The following is an 11,659-nucleotide window of genomic DNA, read 5'->3' as shown; positions in this document are numbered from 1 at the left end:
ATAAATTTTGTCCGAAAGACCGTGGTAGTTATAACGGTCTCAGTTGACCAGTCCCAAGGCGGCCATGTCCAATTTCGCTGGCAGTTTTTATGCTTTTATGTGTCCCAAAATTTTGTGGCTAAAATTGGCCAGCTTATGAAACGACCCGGATGAAGAGGCTTCGTTTTTCCGGCCCGATCTGGTGAAGAATTATAGGGAAGCGAGTGAACTTGAGGCACTTGCTACCGTTATCATGAGTCAGAGGTCGGAATACGGGTCACACCTCAGCAGGCACTTGATGTTCAACTTGAGTATCTTGGCAAGGCATGCTGGGAAGCATCCAGTTACTCTAAGTGATGAAAGGATCAAATAGGTGGGATCTTTCAATGGGTCCACTGGATGTAAACTAATCGAAATGTCCTTGTCTCTGGACCTCGTTCTAGACGTTGGCAACAAGATTGAGCGATTGAAAACAGTACCGACGGTTAGTTTTTGTTCGATTGACCCGTGGTAGGCTGAGGAGAAGGACTCTACTCATCTGGAATGTTTTTCCCGATTGATGCCCCACACCCAAAAGCAGGTGCTTCACAACTTTGGCAAAGTCTTTAAATTGGCCCACTGCATCGATTCATTCCTATTTCTTGGTGGTGACAGTAAGCTACAATGTAAGCTGCCAAAGAAAATGCTGGTGTTTGCTCTCAAGAAATTTGTTATTTTCATGTAACCACATGGCCTTTGTAACCGGACATTATGGGCAGTTGCTGTTCCGTTGGTTGGTTGACAATGTGATCGTTGTCGTTGGACTGCGTTCCAGTGTTAGTGAATAGCCGAAGGTACTCTGGAGGTCCGTTTGAGAATGGTGACAAAAACTGATTGTTACAATGGCTGGTTACAACCGATACCAGTTGCCTTGCCAGTTCCCTTGCCCCTAACCACTTACGGCTGGTTACAACGTTTGAGGAATGTTGGCAGCTCGGGTTGCATAAAGGTTCACACCTTTGTTCGCTCTACTGGACATTTTGATCACAAATTTTCATCACTGATCGAGGTGATAGCAGCAGTGCGTTGTTGGAGGGCGGAGTGAAACTTTGGCATGGTTGTGCACAGCCATGTAACTTTGTGACACCGTATTACTCAGTGTCGTACAAATTGGTTTGGAAAGTGTAACTTCCTCAAAGCTCGCAATCTACTGTAGTAATAAACCTGTTAGGACAATATATCGATGAAATGCCTGCATCTGATGCAAGAAATTATGAACTTTATACCTGAACAAATTTTTGGTGTTCGATAATTTCTACCGATAAGCCTGTGAGCTAAACTAGGGGACAAGTGACGCAGAAGCAAACGCGGAACTATACTTTTCGTAGGCACCTATTGTGGGTTTCACCACCAACTGAGGAACAGCACACGACTAAGCCTGTGGCTAAACTAGGGGACAAGTGACGCAGAAGCAAACGCGGAACTATACTTTTCGTAGGCACCTATTGTGGGTTTCACCACCAACTGAGGAACAGCACACGACAAAGACGTCTGTTTGTCTCCATATTACAGTGTCCTGGTTAACAGGGGTCAGTGCATGTGTCTTTTGAGTTGCTGAACAAAACGACCAACGACAAGGACGATAGATGCCCTTCCTGCTAGACGTTCTAGAAGACGACAATGCACAGCATATAATATCCAATGTTATTTCTTGTAATTTAAAAATACCACAAAAGACAAGGTTCAAAACGTTTTAATGTTGAAACGCGCTTTGAAGAATAGTAAGACCATTAGCACTCCTGAGGTCGCGCACCCAAGCACTGTGTCAACCAGTTGATTGCGTAAATTTCGTTTGCCTGTGTTCGCCCCATAATGTTCCTGTGCCACTAGAATGCTCACACAATTCCAGGGATATAAGAACGAACAACTGCTTAAGCAGATTTCAACATTTCGTTGTATGTTTGGTCCTCAAGTCCTACTGGTGCATATTATTCATGTGAAACAGGGCATTTGTAATGGCAGAAGAAATCAGTGGTGCATCACTAGTAATAAACAAAGCGAATATCCTCCAGCAAGTGAATTTTCGGATTCCCCGCTTTGCCGTCGACAACCAGCTCCGTGCATCGCTAACTGTGGCGGTAAACCCTTACTTTCTATTACGCCAGGCATCCTCAGTTCATATTACTTTTATGGGCTACCAGAATATGTCTCATCTGCATCTGTTTCTGTGTCGTTTTGGGGCTGCCGATTGCTGCTGAGCACCAACGTCTTTTTCAGACGCAATTCCATTTACGGTAATAAATGAGAACAAAACATACCACTTAATTGTCTGTAAGTAGTTTGAAGCGCCTCGTTTCCACTTTAGTGCCCACGCAAGTCAGGGAACCCGCCAATTGGGAATTCATATGAATTGAACGAATCAAGGCATTGCCAACCACAATCAAATGCCGTGAGCTACACTCCTGTTCCCCATACATTACTTCGCTTAGAAAAATGCACAAATGGAAACCAGTTCCACCAGACCAAAACTGACAATATAGAGCTTTGACCAATTGCATGGGAAAACGCACAGCCGTTGCTGATAATTACGTCGAATCGGTTTCTTTGAAGACAAAAAATCGAGCTCTTTAAAGCCATTTATTGTCTAGGAAACGAAATATGGCCTCTATCAGTATCCATCTGATCAATAAATCCTCTTTGCTTCAAATGAACCTATCGTTTTAGTCTGCTCTGTTCACTCTTTCTATCTCCGTCATTTGAACCGAGCTCGTTGAACCACATTGAGGCTAGAGATAGCTCGGCGGTTAAGGTGCGGAACTGCTTACTGAAAGATCCTTGGCCCTGGTTCTTTGATCTCCTGTGCATTTTCCTGAGAAACCTGGCTTTATCTTGTCCCCCTTGTCACACGGTAGCCATATGTTACAACTTGTTACGAAAGTGTGTTACAGCTGAAAATTTGTAGCTTAAGGCTTCTACACCCCTAATATAGCTTAATATTATTCCCCCCTTATTTTCCAACTCAATAGAGACATTACACACTGCTCATAATGTTGCTGAAAACTATTCGACAGAGCACGACCAGTTTCGCCCACTTTTGGAATCACCAGGTAAGCGCAGTACCCGAATTTGCGTCAATCTTATGTACTTCGCTAATTGCCAACTCAGTCTCATCGGAATTACTTCACAATGACATCCGCCAAGAGCTTATTTGGCATCCGGATAAGCCATTATCTTCATGAAACGAGGAGCCTGTCCCCATTCCAGCCTTGTGCTGAATGAGAGTAATATTCTGCATCCAAGAAATCGACCGCCTGAATCAAACGAATTCGTTACGCATCGATGAGGAACAAAGGTGCTTGGTAGTTGGATTATTCGATCCCCGGTTGGAAGCAAATTAGTCAGCATATTCTAGTACCACCAATATGTTTTGGATGAACTCCAGACTGTGTTGACTTATCCATCAAATAACTGCTGCTTAATTACTCTCGGAGGATATACCAATGTGGAACATCATGATTTACAAAGAACCTGCTTGGTATGGTTGAGTAAAGAAAACTCTAACGGGAAGGCTATTATTGTGGTCTTTTTTCTATAAAATGCCAAATAAAATTTAAACCTCTTGGGTTCCACTGTCAAACTACTGCGCTACAAAGTCCACGAAAATATCTGATAGCGGGCCAAAGCGTGATGCTTACCCGTAGGCCAACAGCAAACAGCAATTATGTCATTTAGGACCGGGGTGATTTCTGTATCAGAGCGGTTACATGACCGCTACTATTGTGTGACATTATAGTTGACAGTCTTGGAGAAGACCACATTTTTTAGCCACAGCTTGAAAACCAGATTGGCACAACCGTGGCAATCGAGTCATATATGCGTACTATAAGTCAACCACAAGCATGTGGTCACTTCACAACGATTAGATTACCGATGACGGTTAAGGTGACCTGAGATTAAGTGACATCTATACATATTTATGAAATCTATGTCAACCCCCAGGGAGTTGCTAACCTATCAAAATATCAGCAAGTGTCTCCTCCGAACAGATATTCTCTGCTAGGAGATCCAACAAGGTCCTCATGCCAAACGAATATGAAGCAAGAGGATCCTCTGGCTATAGGAGCTGTGAACTGGAGAGGGGGACAAGTGAATTGTTAATCCCTTCTTCCTCCGAAAAAATGATCGGTTATCAGGAGAGCAGATGGATGTATGTGGCGTGGGAATTTCTTAAAGTCGTGAAGCTTCGTATCCAGTAAAATCTCTAGATTTATAAAGGATTTACCCTCATGAACCTCGGCAAACATGAAAAGTTTATGCGTCTCAGTGCGTTTTTTTATAAACACCCAACTATCTGAAGGAAACAGCTAAAAACCAATGATGCTGGACGTTTCCGGTTATTCAGATATTTTTTATGACATTTTCCATATTCTCCGTACACACACTGCTCCTCACCATTTCTGGCAATTTTTCAATTATGCTACCTTCTATGCGATACATCACGTAAAATGCAAAATCTTCCATTATGACTTATGCTTCTGGTCTAGTGTTCAGTGGCAGGCTCGGTTTCGCGTTCTTCTACTATGCTAATTCAAACCTTTTTACACAGATTTTCGAAAGCCCTACCAATTCGTGTCAACTACATTCATAATCACTGAGCCATAAATCTCTCATATATAGATATTACTTTCAAGCCACCCAACGCATGCAGCGCTGCGCACTCGAAATCATTCACAGTCTACCAGTCTTCTAGGCGGTGCCTCTGACATATGTGTAAATATTTACAATATCAGGTGGCGTTTCTAGCATCAGGGGACTACTGACAGCACTTCCGCCGGCGATGGAACAACAAGCTCCCTCAGACAGGCCTTTTGTCATATACCATATTGGCGGCAACTTGCCACGTAGTGCAAAGGCAGGTAGTGTAAAACGATGCGTGATCACGGCGTTGAAAACTGTCCAAACATATATGATTGGTGACCTTGTACGGTCCCACAGTTTGCTATAGCTACACGATTTTCGGTGATCAATAAGCTCAATCTAGCTTGAATGCTAGTCTAATTATATTCCTGTCACGGGCTTACTGAAAATGACTTTATAACTGAGAAGGATTTGCAAATTCCACATGGTAATATCATAAGGTGTACAAATAAGTTGCCAGCATTTTATATCATATATGATTGCATAGAGTTGAGTTTGTCTCTGAGTTTGCAAGCGTTTCGTCACCGGGCGAGAAGGCATGTCAGTGCTCCTCGGGTCCATTCACTAAATCATCCAAAGGATGGTCTCAACCTAGGTTATTTTGGAGGCCTGAATTTTTGTGATCCAAAATCTAAGTTAGAGAACAAATGCAGCCCAAATTTGCCACATGAACCATTCATCCTAGCTCATCAGTTTCAGTCATAGAGTCTCGGGTATTTGCATAATTGAACAAGTTTTCGGTAGTACAAAGCACTGTTAAGGTGGAAGCTGTTCAGTTCTAGGTAACAGCTTGCGATACCGCAAAGGGAGTTAAGTTTGGACATGACAGGTTGAAAGTAATCAACTCCGATCCTATATTACCATCTCGAAGTGAAATGCAGGATGCAGACGAAATCTTGAAACCCGGGAAAACTCATTCAGAAGTCTGTATGTAAACCGCAAAAAAATTAGACTGCGTGCCACACAGAAGGAGGAACAATGACAACTTTGTGTGACTCACACGTCTAGTGTCTCACAGTTGACACTTGTCGCAAGACCACAGTAATTGACTTGGTCATTCAATCCATCACGTCCGCTTTCAGAAGGGACCTCGAGACCAACCGAAAATCGCCTGACTCGTTGGTTGTATACACATGACATCCCATGAATAACTATCTGCCAGGCCTTGTTATTGTTTTTTGTGGACACCGGATGCAGAGGTAGCAAACAACTTTTGTGCTTGTCACGTTATCTGAGGTAAAATCGTCGGTCAAAGGGAAGTCCAAGCACCTGGCGCTTACTACACAGCTGCGAGGACGCTGTCTGTCATTCATGTTCATTTCAAAAACTTTCATCGGATTCTCAGCACCACCAAAAAGTTTATCAGGCTGCAATTGTTGGAAGGACTTCTACATGCAGTGATAAGAAAGACCCAGCCTCATATCCTTTCCCGCCATTTAAAAAAAGGAAAATACGAGGGTCAGCCTAATTTTTCTATTGGCCGCAATCTTCTAGTGGTCACCAACCGCACTTTAGTCTCATCGCTGAAATCAGTTAGAATGGAGTACTAATGTCCTGTAGAAAAATGGGGTTAAGTGAAACTTTCGCGCACTAAGGTGGAAGTGAGCTACAGCTCAAATTCGCTGAAAAGTCTTCATCTATTTTGAGACTTATCAATTTAACACATCTCGGAGTTTCCGTTAACCTTATACTCTATTCGAACACCAAATCCTATGCAATTAACGAAGCACACATGCTTGCAAAGTGAACTGGTTGTAACAGAAAACTTGAATTCCAGCTGATGAATATCACAAACGAAGGGCTTTTCCGGAATTAAGCTGAGTCTCCTAACAATCCCATTCTAGTTTACTTAAGAGTATACCTCAACAAAGACGTATTATTCTTCTCATTCATGTGTGCAAAATAATTGAACCAGAATCTAGTCTAAAAGGCGTCTGACAGCTATAAAAGACAAAGATGAGTCTCTTTTGTTTCACCGAGACATGATGAGTCGATCAGGCTTGAATAGCCAGTTAGGTCTTTTAGGGCTGACAAGACCCATACAAATCGCCGAATGCTCAACAGTAACCAAACCACACAATAGTCTGCACAAGCAGTTAGCAGCTATCATCTCCCTAGCCAATGCACTGTCAAATTCGGTCTACCAATTATGAAGTCAAATCCGAATTCTCGAAGCCACACCATCTATCGTCCAGCTTACTCAAAAAAACTTATATGGCACAGAGGATTTATACCACAGAATACTTATTGGCATTTTTTTCATTCAGAATATGAAGAGGGAGTCGAAAAATCCTCACCTCCTCCGAGGGGTATTTGGGAGCAAGGGATTTTTAACCTATCAATCCCTTCAGTCGCGTCCTTTTTTAAGTTTTCAGACGAACTCGCACATCAACATTACACCTTTGCTTTGCGCGTCAAGGATTCTTCTGCATAGCCGTACGTAGCCTTACCCTTGTTGGAGTACTATAAATGTACAACGTCGTACTTGTTCTTGCATCAGCATCTGAAATCGATGAAAGCACACTGACATGAACTCACACAACCAAATAGACCAGCCCCCCTGAGGGCATCTTGACTGTTAAGCGTGACTAAACTTTGACCTGGGTAAACGCTATATTTTGCTGGGCGTATTTTGAGCACAATAGTCACTGTTTAACCGGGCCAAAGATAGTGTGAACATGTCGGCATAGTAGATATTATATGAACATGTGGTTTCAAGATCATTAGATATCTTTGACTGTAAAGTCACGATTTACCACGTAAAAAGTTTGCGATCTCTGGCAACTTGTCAGCAACCTGATTGGATAAAAGGGCTGATATTGCGATTTTCACATGATAATTTATTTATGGGCTGTCAGTCGAACGGAAAGGATTGACTATCACGTTTCATTTCTGTGGTTCACGGCCCGTAGAAGAAGACTACCGTCCAGGGACCCATCTATCTGAGGTTGAAGCTGCGCCCCATAGATAGTGCACACTTCAGTTATGAAAATGCGTTATCACTCAAACGGTCTTCAAGGATTGTGATGCGCACATATGCTAAGTCACGAATCCCGTATGTCGACCGAAGCCAGAAACAACGCCCACCGAGACTTACTACGGTGGTTTCCTTCTTCAGCTCGGGGAAAAGTATGAGATGTAAGCTGACGCGAAATGGCTGAAACTGGCATCGAATAAGCGTTCGGAGAACATCTCGTGAAGAAATAGTGTTCCAAGTCAAGATATGCTTGTCAGAGTTATATCGGGTAGTGAGCTGCTAATCGACGATTATCAGAGCACCCTTTGCTTTTGGCCCATGCGGAAAGATTTGCGAGTAATTCAGTCCTTATGGAGCGGGAGAGAAATTAAAAATCTATCATCAGGAGAAAGCCGGAATGAGCCATTTCTCAGCCCGAAAAGTGGAAAAAATCTATTTGAACTTAGTGAAGAAATTTTTGCCTTGATGAATTCAAGGGAATTTATGGTAAGACCAAGTATTGAGTAGAATGTGTAGATGACTTGGTCAATAATGGTTGCCTACGGGAAAATTCATCACTTTTGATGAAGAGGAAAACAGAGAAGCCTAGAATGAGGTCCTACACATTTTTGGATTCAAATTATGGCTTCGTAGAAAACGGGTTGGCGAAGGTCGCAAGGCCATCTTCGACCTGAAAAGGGTTCGAGAAGCACGATGTGAACAATCGATAACTCTCATAAAGGAAACTACTCACAAGGTTGCTGAAAACTCTTTGACAAAGAGTTTTATCAAAGAGTTTTCAGCAACCTTGTGAGTAGTTTCCTTTATGAGAGTTATCGATTGTTCACATCGTGCTTCTCGAACCCTTTTCAGGTCGAAGATGGCCTTGCGACCTTCGCCAACCCGTTTTCTACGAAGCCATAATTTGAATCCAAAAATGTGTAGGACCTCATTCTAGGCTTCTCTGTTAACTCTGTTTTGGCGTGCGAGGAACCAACCTGAGACATAGGTAATAGAAAATAGATTCAACAAATGGTTCCGTGAATGCGGTCCGAGCTTCTCTGACACCACAAAGTGCTTCCGGTAAGCAGAATAACTTCGTACGATGTTGACGGTAAAGATTCGGAGGCACTGGTGGAAAGGAGATCAGCTGGCTAGCCCCGACTATGACCCTCATTTACAGTGGCTTAAAAAGGGAACAGTGATCCGACACAGTGCTCGAGGCAGATTGAATTGTGTGGTGTGACCAGCCATGTTGCCATCTCGAGGAGAGATTCAGTTCTTTGGAGTTTGAGCGGGACTAGACAGGAGATTACGCATGCAGACATTATAAATAAATTAGATTTCTCAAAGACGGAGGGCTCAATTTCCACGAAAGTGGAAACGAGACAGAATGTCGTGGAAGAATAACTGTTACGTATGAATTCTGCTAGTACTTCACGGATATCATCGGACAGGATTAAATTTGACAGCCCGAATATGGATGTAGGGAGCATTAGACACAGTTCAATTTTAATGTGGAAGCTCTCGAAGTTGGAGCTAGATCTACTTCCAGCAGCCTACATCCGAACGCAACATAACAAGGTGATATTTGCTCACAAGGGTGAAACAAGACAAAGGGTAGTCTCGACGTTCATTCAAAGGTTTAGCACTTAGTGGTTAACACTGCTACTATTTCGCAAACTGGGGTGTGTTTTCAGATTGCTTCTTAGGCCCACGTGGTTCACCACCAATGGTGGAGTGGCTTAAACACCGAATGTATGTGAACGGGAAAAGTGATTCTAATCCACCTATTAGTGGTAGTGGCAGCCGGCTGACTGAACCACTTTGGTGTCGATCGGGTAGGCCTACGTAGGCTTACGTGAACGTAAACTACAAAAACATTAGTTAGAAAATACTGCTCCCATTCGAATCAACGTACTGGTTACTTTGGACACAGAATAGCAAGATCCTTTAGCGGCCCTTGGACACTTACGGCCAGTACACTAGGGATGCTCATGAGCTTCATGCGTGAGGACTGGGGAGAATTCCACAATTCGGAGGCTTGCCTGTAAGTTACCGTCGAACTAGGTTCCATGCAACTGGGCAACACCTGACTGACAGGCTATTCCCGTCCTTCAATACGCAGAGTGCGTTGTTCAAGAGAATATAGCAGTATTTTTATAGATTGCTGGCTGCCAATATCAAAACCATGTTGTGCGTACTTAACAAACACGAACATACCATGGATAGTCGCATATAGAGACCCATATAGAGACCCAAAAACGCTGTCAAGCAGCACCAGCTCTGTTTGACTGTGAAACCTACACCACCGGGCTCAATCAAACTGTGAATCGCTTGGAGTCCAACTCTTAGAGTTCACTTGGTATTGTCGTTCCTCTGACTTTCCTCAAGCGTTAAAGTATGCTATCATGACACCGGAGCTGTCCTGTCGATCATTACCTTCACTCATCCGAAATTCTCCCACATTTATGGAAACTTGTCTTCGATGACATCGATGACAACCGAAATAAGGCTGGTCGAGTCAGACATGTCGCCCTTCAGAATTCATAGCACTAGAGGCGGACAAATGCAGCTCGATGCTCTATGTTATGAACTGTGCAGGGGAAAGAGTGACCTTCCGTCGCCCAGCATAACCGGATACAGATGACGTCTGCTCCAAAACATTGGGCTAGCCGGCCAAGTAACGCGGTGCTGCCGGTGAAGTGAAGTTTTGTGGGATTTCGTCCTGTAAGTGAAGTCAATCTATACTGAAAAGCCACTCGTGGCCGAACGGTTAAGTGTTCAAACTACTAGCCGGGAGGTCGCGGGTTCGAGACTCTTCGGAGTTTCGTGAGATGCGCACTGCTCATGAATCCCAATAAGGATGAAACAGCTGTACAGTGCTTCCCGGCTTTTCAGTATAGATTGACTTCACTTACAGGACGAAATCCCACAAAACTTCACTTCACCGGCAGCACCGCGTTACTTGGCCGGCTAGCCCAATGTTTTGGAGCAGACGTCATCTGTATCCGGTTATGCTGGGCGACGGAAGGTCACTCTTTCCNGGCTTTTCAGTATAGATTGACTTCACTTACAGGACGAAATCCCAACAAAAAATCCAAATCTCCTCACACTACCAACGAAGTGAAGTTTGTTCGAGCCGATTATACGTTGGCCTTTCAATCCGATTTATGGGTAACATGGCTCCAGGCTTGATTAAGCTTACACCAACTTCCATGAACACATTACTCAGTAATTCAAATTGCTGCTACTGTCCAGAGATTGTCCACCACATCTGTGTCGGTCAGGGTTACTTTAGTTCACGAAATTCCGTTACTTCCATTCCTGTTCGATGTTCTCATGAAGTGCTTGCTGACTGATGTATCCGTCAGTTTCAACTTCCTTTACTCCAGTTGAAAACCATGTTAATTGCTTCTCTTTTTCACTATCCAGCGTCTGCTTCCAGACTCAGTTTGACGTCTGCTAACATGGGGAAGACTTTTGATTTGGCTTTGAATGGCAAAATTTCCAGTTCTCCTCTGTCAGCTGGGAGAAATTCAGCTCTAGTTCAATTCAACTCGCAGTCCCATAGGAAAGTTATACCGGCCTTTCCACAGAAGCAGGCTCACGGCTGCATGGAGATAAGATAGGGAGACCTCCATCTTCCAAATGGTATACGTCATGTCTACATGTACTGCGGCGGCTGGGCAACACCGTAAAGGATGACTCTGTTTTCATGACAAGTGGGTTTTGGGCACGGAAAGTCTGCCCTTAAAGATTGAAGCCGCCGAGTTTGTTTTAACAAAGGTCGCTATGATAATAATCGCCAAAAACGAAAACCACTGTGAATTGTGGGGGCGGGAGAGAGTGGGTGATAGCGATAGCAGTTGGACTCTTTGCTTTACTCCTCAGTCGTCAACGCTGAACTGACACCGTGACTTATTTGGGCTTTACGTAATCTACAACCATGGACAATAGCTAGTGAAACTCTAGTGGGATGACTCATGCCTGTTGAAATGCGTCAGGAGATGGAGGGGATCAATACCGGTACATTGCTGACACATT

At 43.6% G+C, this 11,659-nt stretch overlaps 1 protein-coding gene across 1 annotated transcript; it reads left to right on the top strand.

Moving 5' to 3' along the window:
- Positions 1-394: 394 nt before the first annotated feature.
- T265_01239 (hypothetical protein) lies at positions 395-11,244 on the top strand (the record flags this gene model as incomplete). Its single annotated transcript, XM_009165224.1, has 4 exons — positions 395-463; positions 2,948-3,065; positions 6,924-6,965; positions 11,048-11,244. 4 exons carry the CDS (start codon positions 395-397, stop codon positions 11,242-11,244), a joined length of 426 nt encoding a protein of 141 aa, XP_009163488.1.
- Between the last annotated feature and the right edge of the window lie 415 nt (positions 11,245-11,659).

The sequence above is a fragment of the Opisthorchis viverrini genome, assembly GCF_000715545.1.
Source record: "Opisthorchis viverrini unplaced genomic scaffold opera_v5_13, whole genome shotgun sequence".
NCBI lineage: Eukaryota > Metazoa > Platyhelminthes > Trematoda > Opisthorchiida > Opisthorchiidae > Opisthorchis > Opisthorchis viverrini.
The sequence above is the reverse complement of the archived record's forward strand: the minus strand, read 5'-3'. Positions and strand labels throughout refer to the sequence as shown.